This window comes from Loxodonta africana, chromosome 6 (assembly GCF_030014295.1).
Source record: "Loxodonta africana isolate mLoxAfr1 chromosome 6, mLoxAfr1.hap2, whole genome shotgun sequence".
Taxonomy (NCBI): Eukaryota; Metazoa; Chordata; class Mammalia; order Proboscidea; family Elephantidae; genus Loxodonta; species Loxodonta africana.
Genome location: NC_087347.1, coordinates 68,603,456 through 68,622,410, shown reverse-complemented (window position 1 = coordinate 68,622,410; position 18,955 = coordinate 68,603,456). Strand labels below are relative to the sequence as shown.

At 40.4% G+C, this 18,955-nt stretch overlaps 1 protein-coding gene across 1 annotated transcript in view; it reads right to left on the bottom strand.

Annotated features, from left to right (window-relative positions):
• The window catches only part of PDE11A (phosphodiesterase 11A), a 453,992-nt gene extending 436,392 nt beyond the window's left edge, over positions 1-17,600 (bottom strand). Inside the window, exon 1 of the mRNA XM_003405971.4 lies at positions 16,689-17,600. Coding sequence (XP_003406019.1) covers positions 16,689-17,600 — 912 coding nt within the window. The remainder of the gene's footprint in view (positions 1-16,688) is intronic.
• Positions 17,601-18,955: the final 1,355 nt, after the last annotated feature.

The window sequence follows — 18,955 nt, the reverse complement described above, 5'->3', positions numbered from 1 at the left end:
AGGAGCTCACCATCTTCATAATTTGCCTTAATTCTTACAGTTAAAAGTCATAGTATAGCACCCCCTCCCCCAGGGTGGCTTTATGAGCCTGAGTCCAAGACAGTCACACAGGATCCCATGCTGAGAAGGGCCCCACACTTGAGATTTAATGCTCTTTTGGTCACTGTCATGAAATTCTTAACAATTTTACTTTTGAATTTTTGTTTTGTAAGTGAAATCCAATGTTGTAGCTCTAGGGGCTCATGCATGGTCTGGCCTCCCACTGCCTGTCAAAGGTGGGATCTTGGCCTCTCCCTGCCACATCCTCATGACCACTGCTTTCCTCTACCCAGGGCTGTGCCAAGGTCAGGTTGACAGGGAGGCTCATGTTCCTCTGTTGTCCCCCCCAATCCCTGGTGGGGACCTGAGCATAGGCATGGGGTCAATTTCTTTATCTTTGGCCTTAGTGGTTGGTGCGTACATTTGAATAAATAGTTGTATTAACTCAGCTTCCTTGTAGGTGTATGGATATTATCCTATCACTGACAACGCTGTACTTCAGGATAGATCCTGAAGTGTTCTTTTTGATGATGAACGTGACACCATCCCTCTTCAATTTGTCATTCCTGGCATAGTAGACCATATGACTGCCCAATTCAAAATGGCCAATATCAGTCCATTTCAGTTCACCAGTGCCTAGGACACTGATGTTTATGTGTTCCATTCCATTTTTGACAGCTTCCAATTTTCCTAGATTCATACTTCATGCACTCCACACTCTAGTTATTAATGGATGTTTGCAGCTGTTTCTTCTCATTTTGAATTGTGCCACATTAGCAAATGAAAGTCCCAAAAGCTTTACTCTTTCCACATCATTAAGGTCGGCTCTACTTTGAGGAGCCAACACTTCCCCAGTCGTATTTTGAGTGCCTTACAACCTGTAGGGCTCATCTTCCAGCACTGTATCAGACAATGTTCCGCTGCTATTCATAACGTTTTCACTGGCCAATTTTTTTAGAAGTAGACCTCCAGATCCTTCTTCCTGGTCCATTCCAGTCTGGAAGTTCTACTGAAACTTGTCTATCATGGGTGACCCTTTTGGTATTTGCAATACCAGTGGCACAGCTTCCAGCATCACAGCAACATGCAAGCCACCACAGTACAACAAATTGACCAACGAGCGGTGGTCGTAAGATAGGTATCCAGGGTAGGTATTATTATTCCCATTTTAGGATTGCAGAAATAACTGGAAAGGTAAAATATGACACAGCTTTTAGGTAGTAGGACTGGGAATCAAATCCATTGTCTGATTCAGAAGCTGATGCACTCAACCACTTCCTTCAGGATTTATTGCTGTTGTTAAGAGAACTTATATTCTGTTTTTAATAGGCTTTGTCCACTTGATAATATTTTGTGATTCCATTTTATGGGTATTCCATTTTATGACGTACCATAATTTATTTATCCAACCCCCTAGTTGGATGTTTGGGTTGATAATTTTATACCGTTATAAATATCACTACTACAATGAGTATTCATACAGACAAGTCTTTACACACACCTATAAAAATTTCCTTAGGATGAACTGGAATTGCTACCTCAGAAGTCATGAATACTCTTAAGACAGTACATGATTACTGACAAATTGTCCTACATCAGCGGTACTAAGGGTGGGGTGGGGGATTGGATTTTGCTCCCAGAGGCCATTTGGCAATATCTGGAACCATTTTTAATTTTCACAACTATGCCAGCATCTGGGTAGGGAGAGGCCAGGAATGCTTCTAAATATCTTACAATACCCAGGACAGCCCCCTAAAACAAAGAATTATCTGGGCCAAATGTCAATAGGTCCACTGCTGAGAAAGTAAGTGTGCCCTACATAATGGTTCCATTAGTGCATTTCAGTATTGAAACAAATTAAGGTTATAATAAGGGCTCTTCCATTTGTTCAAAAATGATTTACCAGAAACCTACTATATGGTGACTACTGTGGTAGGTGCTAAGTTAGCATTAAAGGAGGAGGGTCCACTCAACAGCAAATAGTAAAGAGGGGAAATAGCTTGGAAATAAATTTTGGCTTTACTTGCTAGTGAACAAATGCGTCTATTCCATTTGATACATTAATATTTCTCTACTAATTTTGCATTAAATGACACTATACAGCCTCCCAAAATTGCTTTAAAAAATAATTTATATTGCTATATAACTGAATAATCCTGATTATTTTGAGGCTATTTCTAAAGAAGAAAACTGGTTGTTTCTTCAACAGAAATCTAAGGCTTTCAGTATAAAATACCCTTAGGATGATAGTGCTCCTCTTTCCCCAGATGATCCTTTTGTTCTTTAACAAAGCATATAATCTCAATTTGTTTAATTCAGGGGTGGAAAAATGTTTTCCTGTCCTTTATATTTTAAATTAGTATGTACTCCCTGAATGCCAGTTCCTTTCTGTCTATCCGATGGAACTCACAGCAGGCATGAGTAAAAAGGAGGGACCAAATCAGATTTTGCTCCTCTTGTTTCATCACTTATAAAATGGATGGCAAATGGTGAGAGGCAAGAAGCCTCATCTCCCAAATGATCCCAACTGTGCTTTCAGTCCCCCCTCCAGAGATTCTGAGTTTCTCTCCCTGCTTGGTTAATGCCTGGCACATCCACTGCCACTGGCTCCTCTCCTACTTGCTTCTCTTCATGATAATCTCAGGGCTGTGATAAAAGAAGACACTATGGCTGTCCTGGGCTTTCAAAGCCAATACTCTAAAACAAGGGCGGATTAACCAATAAGTATGGTGTGCACCTGCTTACAGTAAGCAAGGTACACATGGGTTTAATCATGTTTACTTTCTAATCTAAACATGAGTTTCACCACATGATGTGGTGAAATCGTGCAATACAAATTAGTAAGTAAGCATAATTAAGCCCATGTGTACCTTGCTTACTGAGTAATCTGTCCCTGCTCAAAGAGGAAGTGAGAGAAGAATCTGACCCGTCTCAAATACCTGAAAACAGATAAACAAGCCAGCCTTAACAGCTGCACAGAGAATACACCCTCTCACTTGGTCCACTGGAAGCAAAAGGAGAAAGAGAAGACTATGGGGGAGATGTGAGTTCCTCATAAAGGTGGTCTTTATATTTGGTCCTTCCCAGAATACCTTATGTGAAGAAGAATAAAAATCTAGACTGATTACCTTAGCAACCCTGGGACGATCTTTCCCACAATGTCCCAAGCCTACAGTTCATAATTCCATTACAGTTGTTATTAAAACTTAAAATATGTAATAATGCACATTAAGTTGCCAAATACCCATAAAAATTGTTAGCTCATTAAACTGTGCACAGCCATTTAAACGAAAAAGGAGAACCATCTAATTTTTTTCTAATTGAAAAAAGTAAAGGTTAAAACAGAGTCTTATAATCTGATAGTTTAGACAGCATAAATGCAAAAAGGATAATGCAGAGTATTCAAAGTAACACCATGTCCAAACAGAAAAGCATAAAATAAGGAAAGCCTATCTTTTATTCAGTGAATAGTCAACACATATAAAATAAAATTGGGCTACAGGTTCCACCTATTAGATCTTGATTATAAGCATGGAGATTTAGTGTTCATTTACCTTACTTTAATTCATTGTTTTACAGAATGTTTGATCCAAACACTGTCACTTTTAAAAACGCTAGGATTTTAACAAGAAAACTACAAATGGTCAATTTGGAGATTTCATATGGGCATTTACAGCACAGTAACTCAAAGACGATGGCAGTCTACTTTCAGGAATACATTTATACCTTAAAAAAATAGGCTTACTGATCAATTGTAAGAAGAAATTTAATATACCTGTCCTTGTCAAATGTAGAATATATGTTATGACCAGTAAATCCTCAAGGTCTAATGTTCGTTTAAAGCATTCAATTACTTTACAATTTAAAATAATCATTACCTGTGTGTAATGTATCATGTATGTGTGGTGCCACCATATTTTCAGTCAAAGGTCTCCTCTTACGTGTAAGATCCAGGGCCATAGCATCCCTCTGAATAAAGCTTGTAGCACAGTGCATCTTAAAACATTAATAAAACCTTACATTTCTTACTTTATCCTTTTAAAATGCTTTCCCCTTATCTCAGTAGACACTAGTGATTAAGCTTAATGATTAGATCCTTACAAAATACAATGGGCTAGGCATGTCAGACGTATTAGCTCTATTTTATAGCTGAAAAAACTAAGGCAGAACTGGAAAGAGAGTCCAAGACTCCTGACCAACTCTACAGCATGATTTATTATACTCCAATGTCTTTTACAGTATAACAAAGTGATTAGTAACTTAAGAACTCAATTGCAAACAAATGGGTTTATTCAGGTTGTACAGGAAAAGGTTCTATAAACTCGGCCAAAGTCACCTCTTCTTTGTGGGTAATGTTTGGCCCAGGTTACCTATTATGGAGTTTCTTCTGGGGTGTAGGGTATAGGGAATAAACAGAATTATTTGAAGAGAATAACACAACCAAATACCATTGTGGCATTTCTGAACTAGTTTTCAACAAATTTTGAATCACCATGTTCTAAAAATTAACAAATTTATTGTTCAAAGAAGGTTATCCCAACCTCACTTGGTGTCTGCACACACACCCCTTGTGAGTAAAATAATATATACAGCTATGCTGGATGGTTTCCATTTGGCTCTCCAGATGTGCTTGCCACCTTTAGCCGCCCTATTCTGTGCTAGGAGGGGGACTCCCTAAACTCCACCTGGCCCTCTTGGCTTCTAGCTAGGTTCAACCAATGAGTGGCAGTGGCAGGAAACTGAAGAGGTGAGGGTAATGTTTCCCTGGCCCCCTCTTTTCCATGTCATAGTTTCACAGTAGCTGAGTTCTTCTCCCCAAGGCTACAGCTCTGGCCAGGTAGCCCCTCTCTCCTCTGTAGCTCTCTCTCAGGATTCTGGTAGTTTGTACCTTCTCCTTCAGATCTAGGCATAGCAGTTCCTTTCTACATAGCAAGAGCAGTTGTATTGCTTACCCTTGAATACCTTGTTATTTTATCTGGGAGTTTGGAAGGGAGAAGGTATAACAACCAGCCCAGTTTACTGATGATAACTATAAAGACCAGAAGAGAAAGAGATGGATTTCACTTGAACATGCCCCCATGGACATCTAATCGCCACGTCTTGGAAGGTTGTTGTTGGTTGCCATAGAGTCAGTTCTGACTCAAAGAGACCCCATATGCGCAAAGTAGAACTGCTCCGTAGGGTTTTCAAGGCTGAGGCCTTTCAGAAGCAGATCACTAGACCTGTTTTCGAAGGCACCTCTGGGTGAGTTAGAACCACCAACTTTTAGGCTAGCAGTCGAGCACTTAACAGTTTACACCACCCAGGACTCCAACTATCTCAGAGTTTTAGATTTTTATGAGATCTTTTGAGAGTATGTGAAACATAAAATTTGTAATCGGTAAACTTGAAAGTGCAATGTTCTTGAAAAATAAATAATTACGACTTTGGCCAATATAATCTCCCACAACTGAAAGGATTTTCAAAGAAAGAAATCATGATATCTGCAAGGCTTTATATTGGAAGGGTGTTTTGCCTTCAAGAAGTTATATTGCATGAAGGGAGTAATCATTAGCAAACTAGGAAATTCAGTTAGCCAGAACATTCATACATTCATGCCCCATGCTATTCCCTTGTCTAGAAGAAGTTGGCAGTGGGCTGTTGTTAGTTACTAGTATTTGGCTAGTGGACAGTCCGCCCTCTCTATAACGTGGTCTCTACATAGAATAAAGTAAATGAAAAAACAAAAAAGTATTGGAGGGCAGAGAAATTAAGGTGAAAATTTGATTAATACAGACAGGCAATTCAGATAATTACTAGTTATCTAGGTTTCATAGGCCCTACTTTTTTAAAATATCGGCAAAATAAGATCCAAAGAGTTAAAGATGTGTTTAGGGGATGAATATCATGGTTAGCTGTCTACATTGCCCTGAGTAAACTGAGCTTTCTGCTTGGAAGTGATCGAATTGACCAATATAAGGGAAGTATCAGTGGCAATTACTCAGTTGAATAGAAAATCTTATATTAAGCCCTATAGATCCACTGCAGGGAATGTGAAATGAGGAAGTCATGATCCTTGCTCTCAAGGAGCTCACAGTCCAGAGATCACTTAAGTACACAAATAGTACTTAAGAAAATAAAAATAAGTATAATTAAAGAGTTATAAGAGTTCAAAGGAGGAAGAAGTCATGTCCAGTTTGGGTGGGAGGGGGCAGGATAGGCTTTGAAGGATGAGATTTAAACTGGCAGAGAAAAGGAGGCAAAGGGACTGGCATGACTGCACATAAAACAAACATTTAATGGCTAGTATTTAGGAAATGCCTGGGCACGAAGGTTGGGTGCTGGACAGACCTGAGTTTGAATCCTAGTTCCCTCATTTACCAGTTGAGTGACTTTAAGCAAACTACTTAACCCCGTTAAGCCTTAGTGTCCGCATTTGTAAAATGGGAGTGATAATAGCTACTGACTCAGGGAAGAGTTGAGAGATTTAAGGGAGACAATGTATGCAAATGAGCTAATGCCTGGTTCATAGTTAATGTTCCATAAAGAGTTATTGTTAATCAACAGTGGAATTGCAGTTTACCTTCAGACTATCATTATATTAAAAAAAAAAAAAAAAAGACACTCTAAAGAGGTATCTCATAGGTTCCTCATTTTTTTATTCAGGTGAAAAAGATTCCTTGTACTAAATTTGCAACACCCTAGAGCTATATTTTATGATGGGGAACAGAATTTATCATTAATGATTGAAACCACTGCTCAGTCATTGAAACCAACCAATTTAATAAAAAAGAAAACCTTGGAATTACAGATGATTCATGTGTGTATATATATATATATATATATATTTTATGCCAGAAAAGCTTTTCTACTATTTTAAATATTAAAAATAAATAAATAAATTTAGACTGCATGCCTATAAATGACCAAGAACCAAAGTTTCTCCTAAAATATTAAGGAACCCAAGCCACTTTTTTATTACTAAACTGCCTCTTTTAGGATTTTAAAATTCCACTTTCCAAAAGAATGTGGTTATATTGCAAAATATCACACTTAAAATAGTGTCCCTCAAAGAGCTTGTTATCTCTCCTATAAAACAACTCACATCTATTTCAGAGGAAAGCTTCATATGACCCTTCAACACTATATTAAACATAAAGCACTAACTTTCAAATTAAGCCAGCCCTCGTAAATAAACAGGTGACCCAAACCTCAGGAACAAAAATAAATTGGTCAGATTAGTAAACATTTAGCTTATGGGCTGGGAAGAAATTAAGTTAACCTTAAATTACCTCCCCATGATTCTGTAGGGACTGTACTTTTCTGTAATCTATCCTCATGTAGAAAGCAGCAAATGCAATTTGTCATTATGTTTATCACGATCCTGCGTCTGTCTGGAAGGGGCGCTGAAATAGCAAATGTTTCCTGCTTTGCGCACAAAATCAATTCTGGTTCTGGACTAGTGAACATGTTTGTGGGTTTGGGGGAATTTTTAAAACACTATGTGCAAAGCTGAAATAAGATTTCATGAAACTCCTTTATAATAGTAGTGTTAGAATAGGGTCAACATCTGCCTTTTAAGCAAATCTCAGTAACTCACTCACAGGAGTGTAGACTATGTCTGTCCCCACTGGCTCATCAGGAAATGAAGCATTTTCATCTCTGAATTTTCTAGATGAAATTATCTGAAATTAACCCCTTCTGAGACCACTTTTAAACATAGTTATTTCAATGGAGATTATTCTAAAATATTTTTACATATCCCTGATTTCTTAAAGATGATATTGGACAAAATTTAATTTGGTTTAGTATTATCATAATGAAAGTGAATTATTAAATATCATTATTTATAATAGTATTTATTATATCTAATAAATAGTTCACATAATATCATCATACAATGCATTCTTAAATACAACTTTGTGCATAGTTTTTTGTTTTGTTTTCCATCATCTGTCTTCAAAAACTAAGCAATAATCCCTCCCTTCTTACATAGACAGGGCCTGATTTGAATGCGCAAAGGTGAAGAAAGAGTAGTCTTAACAGAAGGGAGGCAAAGCCCAGAAATAGAAAAGCACTACCCGGGCACTGAAAACAGCAAGTAATTTAATTAGGACGGAGCTGAGGCCATGGGAAGGAAAGAAGTAGATGTCAGAGATGTCAGGCTGGAGTAAAACTGAACTTCACCCTAGCTTCAATATGACTCAGAATCAGAGTCCACTTCACAGGTGTTTGACCAGAGCAGTTGCACAGAGCCCACTTTGAAGTTTAATAATGTGCTGTATAGAATTCTTAGTAATTTTATCTTTGAATTTCTGTTTTCTAGTAAAGTTTAATGGGATAATTGCACATGAGCCAGGAGGTTGGAGCTCAACTCGTTCAGTCCTGACTCCCACCACCTCCCCAGGACTAGTTCTTGACTGACAGATTTCCACATCCTGGCATCCCAGGCCCCATCCAGCCTATACCACTCTCACACTGTTTTGGATTTAATTATGTTCCCCGAAAATATGTGTGTAAATTCTAACCTATAGGCCTGTGGTTACAATCCCACTGGTGAATGGATTGTCTTTGTTATGTGTTAATGCGATAGAATTAGTGTAGGGTATGTCTTAAGTCAACCTCTTTTGAGATATAAAAGAGATTAAACAAGCAAACAGAGGACAAATGGGGTAAGGCAGATGCCAAAACACAAGCAGATCTCCGAGGAACTGGGACACAGAAGCTGAAGAGACAAGGACTTTCCTCCAGAGCTGATAAAGAGAGAAAGCCTTCCCATAGAGCCAGCACTCTGAATTCAAACTTCTAGCCTCCTAAACTGTGAGAAAATAAATTTCTGTTTGTTAAAGCCACCCATTTGTGGTATTTCTGTTATAACAGCACTAAATAACCAAGACATATACCTACCCCGAAACCAAGGGAGACAACTGGGTCACATCTGTGGGGGAGGAGCCTGTGGCTGCCAATGCCTTCTGCCTCTGGTTGGGGAATGGGTAAGGGTCATGGTCTGGTGCATGCCCTAAGCCATCTCAGGAGGAGCAAGGCTATGGCCATCCCCACCCCAAGCTGGCAGCACCATGGCATATTTGGTGGTCAACTCAGCCGGAGCCCCTCGATCACCCCCAATCCAGGTATTGAGAACATCCCAGTGTGAAAGTTGCAATCTCTCGAGAGTACTCCTTCCACTGTGGGTTGGGGTGGCACATCCTTGGGAACAGGAAATTGACTTCTCCACCCTCATCCAGAGCCCTGCATTATCAATTTGCAGTGGGCCCCACAAATTATATAACCCTGCTTAGAATACTTCCCCTAAACCCAGATTCTTTTCCTGCTTTTAATAAAAAGGTATTACTGTCCTCCATATCATCCAGATTTAGGATCGCTAAGTAATCATTAACCGTTTCCTCCCTCCTCCTTGCCCAAATCCATATCTGCAGGACATGTCCCTTTTGTCCTCTGCTTCCCATTCTCCTGTTCCTGCTTTATCTCAGTTTCTCATCATGGTTCCCCTAGACCTTCATAATAGACTTTGTATAGACTCTGACATCGTCTTTGTATAAAACCGAACAAAAAACCCATTGCCAAAGAGTCGAATCTGACTCAAAGGAACCCCATAGGACAGAGGAGAACTGCACCATAGGGCTTCCAAAGAGCAGCTGGTGGATACAAACTGCTGACCTTTTGATTAGCAGCTGAACACTTAACCACCACACCACCAGGGCTCCAAGATTTTTATATAAAAAGTCTTTGTCTTTGTATAGACTTTAAGCCTCCTCCTGCTCCCCCGGCCCCTGCCCCAGGTTACTCCCCTCAAAACACCACTCTGATGTTAAAGTGTCTTTGAAGGCTCCCTGTGGCCTACTCTTAATAAAGTTCAAACTCTTTAGCCTGACACTCAAGGCCCTTTTTTGCCCTCACCTGGATTTGGCACTTGCTAAGGCATTCTTGTTAAGGAACCCTGGTGGTGCAGTGGTTAAAGTGCTCAGCTGCCAACCAAACGGTTGGCAGTTCAAACCCACCAGTTGCTCCACAGGGGAAAGATGTGGCAGTCTGCTTCCATAAAGATTTACAGCCATGGAAACCCGGGGCGGGTAGTTCTACTCTGTCCTACACAGTCGCTACGAGTCGGAATTGACCTGATGCCAGTGGGTTTTGTTTTATTTTGTTTTGTTTTGTGGAGGAGGGAGAGGGGTTTACTTCTGTACATTCATTCTACAGCATATGCAACACTTTGGCCAAATTACACCACTCACAGTTGCCAAAAATGCTGGAGCCATTTTTCTGTAGCTCGGTTACTTCTTCCAACCCCACAAACATCTCCAACTGTGAAATCTAACCAGCTTCCCAGATTGTATGCCACCTCTTACATGAAGTCTTCTGCCATGAGCCCAGTCACATAAACCCAGCCCATTCTCCTCTAAAACCAATACCATAGTTTGAGCCGTGACTGTGGTATTAAGTACAGTTTGGTATTAGGTGTTTCTTTACAATACATACCCCTCAAATAGTAAGCACTTGGAGCGCAGTAAGCATGTTTTCTCACTTTGTATGCCCATAAGCCCCTACCCAGGACCTGAAGTATAATGGGTACTCAGTGTGTGTTTGCTGGAATTAATGAATAAATGAATCTGTTGTGTAAACAGCAGGTTTTCTGAAAGCCTGGCACACCTGTAATCCTCCTGCGTCATCCCTTCTTTGCCTCCCACTTCACCTAACAAAACATCCTGGCTGCTTTTCAGACCCAAAGCTCATCAAACACCTGTATCATCATTATCAACACTAACGAAAATATTATCTCACACTTTTAGTTAACGTTTAAAGTGGTATATTCTAAATGCTTAGAATAATCTCAAAGGGAACACCTGTTATTTGAGTGCTCTTATCATCTTCAACCTCTTGAGGGCAATTTTTTCATTAGGATATTAAAGTGGGTTGTTTAATAACTTATAACTGTCAGGGGAAAAAAGGTAAGTTGCAGTCACTATGATCCACACTGGTTACCTAAAATAATTTCTTTTCCTTTTGCAATTCTTTATTTTTCTCCTTATTTTAAGTCTGATAAGGACTAAGAGGGAAAATTTATGAAAAATAATGAAATAAACTAGGGGTTTTTTGCTATTAAACTTTAGCATTTCATTTAATATCTTACTCCTAACTCCAGAACGTCATGCTTATAATCCTAATTTCCTAAGTGTCTTTAATGCCTTTCCAAAGCCCGTATCATGAACTCCCAAGAGGATCATCAGTCTAGTTATTAAGCGATTAAATTTTGAAATTTAGTGTGATAAAAATTTCATCTCCTAAGGAAAAAAGTATATTAGCTTAATCTGAGCAAGAAGTACCTTAAAAATATGTGATAACAAAAGCACAAACAGCAAAACACAAAATAAATGGGACTTCATAAAGATTAAAAGCTTTTGTTTATCAAAAGACTTTACCAAAAAAGTGAAAAGACAAGCTACCACCTGGGAGAATATCTTTGGAGACCATATATCCAATAAGAATTTAATAACAAATATATATATAAAACTTCAACAACTAAACAACAAAAAGACAAATAACCCAATGATAAAATGGGCAAAGGACTTGAATAGACATTTCACCAAAGAGGACACATGAGAAGATGCTCAGCATCATTAGCTTTCAGAAAGGTGCAAATCAAAACCACAGTGAAATACCATTTCACTCCCTGGTGGTGCAGTGGTTAAATGTTTGACTGCTAACCAAAAGGTTAGCACTTGGAATCCACCACCTGCTCCCTGGAAACCCTACAGGGCAGTTCTGCTCTGTCCTATAGGGTCACTATGAGCCGGAATCGACTTGACAGCAACAAGTGTTTTTTTGGTTTAGGGTGGCTAAGATTAAAAAAAAAAGAAAAGAACAAATGTTGGCAAGGATGTGGGGAAATTGGAAGACTTATTCATTGCTGGTGGGAATGCAAAATGGTACAGCCATTGTGGAAAATAGTGTGGCAGTTCCTCAAAAAACTAAAAATAGAACTACTATTTTAAAAAAAAAACCAAATGCCTTCATGTCCAGTCAATTGCAATCCACACCAAACATGCAGGATAGAGTAGAACTGCCCCATAGGGTTTCCAAGGCTATAATCTTTACAGAAGCAGACTGCCACATCTTTTCTCCCACGGAACAGCTGGTGGGTTCAAACCACCAATCTTTTGGTTAGCAACCAAGCACTTAACCACTGTGCTGCCACCAGGGCTCCTAGAACTACCATATGACCCAGCAATTCCACTCCTAGGTATATATCCAAAAGACTTGAAAGCAGAGACTCAAAAAGAGACTTGTACACCAATGTTCACTGCAGCACTATTCACAATAAGCAAAAGGTGGAAACAACCTAAATGTCCACCAACAGATAAATGGATAAACAAAATGTGATATATACATACAATGGAATACTACTCAGCCAGTAGGAGACATAAAGTCTTGATACATGCTATGGTATGGATTGAGCTTGAAGACATTATACTGAGTGGAATAAGCCAATCACAAAAGGACAAATATTGTATGACCCCACTTATACAAAAAGACAAGAAAAGACAAATGAACAGAGACCAAAGTTTATTAGTGGTTACCAGGAGTGGGAAGGAGGAGGAGGAGGGAAGGTAACAGTGATGGAAAAATTGCAGCCGATTATTGTAATTGCTGTCAATAAGTTGTACACCTATAAAAAGTTGAATTGGCAAAAGTTGTGTGATAAATACATTTACAACAACGACAAAAAAAAAGAGTAGATGCTGAGGCTGCTTATGTACAAACACGTCATGGGATTAGATTCCTTGGTTTGGAGGTTTAGAGTCATGGTTTCATGAGACATCCCAGTTAAATGGCCTAACAACATAGTTAGTGCTTCTATTCTATCTGCTAGTTCATTGTGTAATGCCTGGGGTCTTAAAAGCTTGCAAGCAGCCATTCAGGGCACAACCATTGGTCTCTATTCACCTGGAGCAACTGAGGAAAAAAGAGAGTCAGGAATAGGAGGAGGATATGGAAGGTGTAACTAATTGCCTTCATGAACAACTGCCTCCTTTGCCATGAGACTAAGAATTGGATGGTGCCTGGTTATCATTACTGAACATTTTGATCAAAGATTCCATACAAGAATCCTGATCAAAAGGGGAAAAATGTAGAACAAAATTTCAAATTCTCACAAACTCCAGACTTTCTGGAGCCTTGGAGGGTAGATGAACTCCTGAAACTAATGCCCTGAGATAATCTTTAAACCTTAAACCAAAAATATCCCTGACCTTTTCTTAAAATAGAACAATAGTTTAGCTTAACTAGTAAAAAAAAAAAAAAGGCCTGCCTTGAGCATCATGCTCTTTTAAGAACTATCTATATGGAATCAAATTGACAACAGCAACTCAAAACATTAGACAGGAGCCTTATAAAGATTAGATATGGGTCTGTGAGTTCATGTTGATGAGTAAGGAACAACTCAGAAAAGGAGGGTGGAAATGGTTGCACAACTTGAAGAATGTAATCAATGTCACTAAATTGTACATGTAGAAACTGTTGAATTGGTGTATGTTTTGCTGTGTATATTCTCAGCAACAACAACAAAATACATAAAATTCAGGAAAAAAACATAGTTAATAAAGAATCTGGGACAAAGGTTATACATTTGCATAAAAACTTCAGGATATTTATCTATATGATAAAAATTACAAAAACAACAATATGATAAAGGAACATGCAGTTGGGAGGTTGTCAGTTTTCACTGAGAAATATGTAACAGTAGGAAATGAACAGGATGGGGAGAAACGCTAGGATGGGGAAGGATGCAACATTATTTCAACCTTATAAAAAGTTCATATTGCATAAGTTGTTAAGAAAAACAAAGTAAAAAACTTTTAAGAAGATAAAATATGGACGGGTGTTATCAATCCCATTTAGAGGACTCTTAAATGGAGGGTGGAAGGATAAGAATTCTATATACCTTGAATGCAAACCTGGTTCTAAAGTACCTAGTAAAAGAGTGGGGCTTGGCTCAGGGACAGATTACGCTGGTCAAAATCTGCTGAGTTCACATCTCAGTTCCAGTTAAGGAGAATAATTGAAAATGAGGTAAATAAAAAGAATACTAACAAACTAGATATCATCATCATCATCAACTGTTATCATTTCCTGAATAATTGCAATTTGCCAATACTGTTTTAGTGCCTCTAATATAATATCTCACTTAATTTTCACAGCAATAATCTTTGCAAGGTAGGTGTTATTATTCCCGTTTTTGTAGATGAGGAAATTGAGACTCCAAGAGATTAGAAATTCCCAAGATTACACAGGTAGTGAGAGGTTGTGTATAGTATCTGTCCAGGCCAATTTGACTTCAATGATACTTCATTACCCTTCAGGGTAAGAAAAAAAAAAAAATTTTTTTTTTTTCTTTTCTAAGAGTGACCACTAAAACTCAAGAAGGCAATAAACAAGGAAAATTACACAAGAGAAAAATCTTTGACAGTGGAAGTAGGGATAAACAAATGGTGACTGTAGGTAATCATAATAAGGGGAAAGAAGCTTTATCAAAGATGAGAACATAAAATGAAGAAAAGCATAAAAAGTTAGAAATATATAGTAGAGCCCAATGGAGAAAGAATAAACTTTCTAATGATAGTTCAAATGAAGGCAAGAGGTAAACCAGGAACTTAAGCTCCCAACCTGTACAACAGCCTTCTCTACCTGTCTCCTTCCAGTCTGCCCAGCAACCAGTCTTCTTTACAGCCATCATTACTACCCTGGGGAGGGGGGGAAGGAAAAAATATCCCTTTTCCCCAGTGTCAGCTTCCAATGTTTAAAAAGCACCTTTGCTTTATACTGTATCTGTAGTACAAGGTAGGGCAGAGGGGGGCAAAGAGGAAACATCAGCTGCTGAAATTCTGATTTTCTATGCCTTTGATAACACCTACAGCCACAATTCTAGGCAGCAAGAGGACAAGTTAACTGCTGAGGAAGCCAGGAATTATGGTTTTGAAGAAAGGACAGTATATGAATAGTAGTAAATAAAAGTTAGGTGCTGGAAGAGGACAGTAAGAAATAAAAGCTATAGAAAGTGGAGAAAATCAATTGGAGAAGAATAAAATATAAAGGCTACAAAGAGAGAAGACTGCACTTTCAGGCTATAACAAGTATCATCCAACTAGAAAGGGTTTGTTTTGTTTTTTAGCAAAAGCACACAATAAGGATGTGGAAAGAATGGGAAAGAAAATTTAGTGCCTGTTCACCAATTTTTTTTTACAGAATCTTCAGAATATCAAATGCTTTTATTTATTCCCATGGCTTTATAGGATTGTAGAGAAATACTGGTTGAAGAATATTAATTGGTTGCTTGACCTAAACCTATCAAAGTCTTAAATAGGATATAATGAATAACGCATCTAATCAATAACAAAAGGTTAATCAAAGTGGTATTTTCACAAGTATCACTTAATATTAAAGTGTTATGCTGATAGACATCTCATAAAAATATGACACTTGGTTTTAGTAAAGCTAGTAAATGTTCTATGTAAAATTGTCACTTTTCAGGTGAAATAGAGAAAATTTACCTTTAGTGTACCTCCCACCACTTTTGCTATTGTGACCAACAGCAACCGAACTCTAGAGAAACATGTAGCTCTGTGGGACAAGCGGAAGAAGTGCTCAGCAAATGACTACAAAACTTTTACAACCAAGGATAGGAATGTTCAGTTCTTATGAACCCTGAAGAAGCCTCATAGAAAATGACATGCAGTTTCATCACGTTCAGTGAATAAATACTGAAGAAATTAGAACTGACTGGCTTTCAGATCCAGCATCTAATATCAAGTTCAAATCACAGTGAAAATGAAATGCTTGGAAACACCAGACGGCAGCAGGTTGAGTTTCCTTTTTCACTTGAAACTAGCATGTTTCCCCTGCTGTTGGCCTTTGGAGCTGCTGAAACATTACCAATATAATTTTTGTTTGTCTCACATACTAAAAACCTACTTGTTTAGTCCTGTCAAAAGCTGACCATAGACCATTCTGATTCCTATACAAGCCTGAAGATAACTAAATTCCTCTATCTGTCCAACCCCTCTAAACTCAGCAACAGAAACAGAGTTAATTTAGTTGCTAAAAGTGCACAAATGGGTCAAAGACTCATTCTTCTCTAACTTTCTTCCTCTTTTTTTCTTCTTCCCTACCTTGGAACTCAAGCAACTTAAAACTAGATAATGTGATGTGGAAGCAGTTGGGCACTTTGTTCCTTTTCCCACCCTGAACTAGAGAAAATAAAGGCATTATGGATTATGGTCCCAAAAAGTATCAGATATACCAAATGCCCATTTTCTTCAGCTTAACACTGTAATTCTGGAGCAGATGTCTTTTCTAGCAATCACTTATGCATTCTTAAACCATACACTGACATTCTTAAAGACAAGAATCTTGAAAGGGAAACACATAGTATTATTTGGGTACAAAATGTATGATATCTTATTTCCCATAAGCCACTGTGCATTAGGAAAAGACCATTACATCAAAGATGGTGTAATAACATTCAACTGGTCTAAACTCAAGAAGCAGTTTAAATAGCTGGGTTCATATTGTATTCTTGGATGCCAAATGGTAACTGAAGAGTCGGCTCCCAGGCCAAAGTGGTTCTGGGAGGAGAGGACAATGGACAGTCCTACCTGGTAGGCATCAGGAATGTTGACCGTTTCTCCATGCTCCCCGACATAGCCAATGATGCCTTTGCCCCAGGGGACCTGCACCTCATTTGAGTTCTCTGTGCTGCTGCACGGCAGCAGTGGGGTTCCTGCATGCACATCAAAGAATTTGGAGACCAAGCTCTTCTTGCCAGCAGCTGCCCCTTCCACCAAGAAGAGAGAGCAGCGGTCAGCATCTACCATGAGGCAGACAAAGATGAGGATCTTGTAGCTCAGGCTGGTGAGGTCAAGGTCATTGGAGATATCCTTGACCAGTTCCAGGAAGAACTGACGCTCATTGTGCTTTTTGAGATGGCACTTGTAATCGATGGCTGTAGGGGGGTACTGAGGCAGATTCACCCTCGATTCCAGTAGGGCACTGAGAATGTGGGCTGTGGTGGGGGGCAGAGAGCTCGCCTTCCGGAGCAGCGCCCTCCGCCGCACACTGCTCAGGGGCTCTTGGGCCCGGGAGGTCACCTGTTCATCGTAGGTCCTGTTCACATGGATGGCCTTGGAGCGAGCAAAACTCTTCCTTAGCTCTTTCTGAGAAGCTCTTCGCTGCAGGCTCCCATCACCTCGGCTGCCACTGGCCCAGCTGGGACTCAAAGGAACCCCACTACAGTCCCCACCACCAGGAGTAGGCTGGCTGTTGGCAGAGCCATTTGGTCCAGTGCCACCACCAACGATGCTGCTTCTTCTGCCACCGCCATGAGCCAAGCTGCTGGTGCCAGCCAGAGTGGGCCTTGGGCCTAAAGCCCCCTGACCATGACTGTGCCTCTGCAGCCACTTCTCCACCATCTCCTGCTTCCCCTTCCGCAACAGGTAATCTTCGAACAACTCTGGGTGCCTGTCCAGGAAACTTTCCACCTCCCCGAAGTCCAGGCCAGGGGTTGTCATAGTCCCAGACACTGCTGTAGCTGCTTCTCTACACTTTGACCCAATGGTTACCTGCCCTGAGCCTCTAGCTGGGCCTACACATGACTCCCACCAGTACTCCCAGCTCGGTGCCACCTCTCCTGCCAACTGGAGATTATGCTAAGCAGTGGAATCCCAACTGGCAGGTGCCCCTTCCTTCTCTGACTCAGAGAGTGGCTGGCACGAACCCCACCCCCTCGTCCTGCCAGTCCTGCTCAGCACAGGTGCCCCGCACTGAGCTGCTGCCGCTGTCACGTCTCCTGTTCTGGAAAAACGGAGCTATCGCTGCTCTGGCTGCTGCCGCTGCTGCTGCTGCTGTAACCGGATGAGTGGTCCACTGTGAAAGAGGGAGGGTAGGACACGCCCCTGAGTGAGACACCAAGCCTGGAGGAAAGAGGGAGGTGGGAGGAGGAAGACCAGGATCCCGACGAGCCAAAGTCCACGGACCAGGATATCAGGCGGTTCCTGGAAAAGTCTCTGGACTGCCTGAATCGGAGCCTGGGAACACGGTAGACTCCTGATTGGAACACGATTAGAAGGGGGAAATGCACCTAGTTCCTCCCGCCTCCTTCCTTTCTACCTCCCCAGCCCTCCCTATTTCCCGCCCCCTTAATCTTTTCAGCGTTTCAAGGAGGCCACGCCGGAGCCCAGTGGGAGCCCAAGTACGAGGAAGTGTGGATGTTTTGCAGGGATCGGAACGCAGCAGCAGACTCCGAGGAAATGAAGATGCTCAGAGAAGGGCAGGGTTATTTTTCTGGGATGTGGCTGTGTATTGTTGGTTCCCTGGATGCCTGGGACTGCCCACTAGCACTGCCCAGCACTTTGTGGGCCTTCAGTAAATATTAATGGAACTGAATTTGCCAGAAATTAGCAAATGAAGTTCCCTGTGTGAACACTTTTATGAGTTTAACCAAATTCATGGACCAGAGGAGGAGAAGAGGGGCGGGGGGAAGTGAAAAACAGTTACAGGGATTAGGGAAACCCTGCCTTGCAAGGGCATATAGCAAAGTGGATCTGAGGGTCTCAGGGGACGTCCTTCCAATCATTCCTGCATATTTGGCTGTTACTCTTCCTTTCCTGAACAATTTGCCATCTTCTCCTTTCTCTACTCAGCCCCACAAGGCCACCACTACTTCCTTTACTCTCAAAGTTCTGGGACTTGAGGCTTGTGTTTAACCATTTCTCCTACATGGGAGGCTTTTCTTTCTCTTGCCCTGAGGATGCTTGGGATCTGGCTTGTCTCAGCTAGTTAGGCTGAGAATAACGCCACATTACCCTTGGGCCTTTTCCAAACCTAGTGGTAAAGCTGCAGGTTATTTGCCAGGAAAGAGGTACCG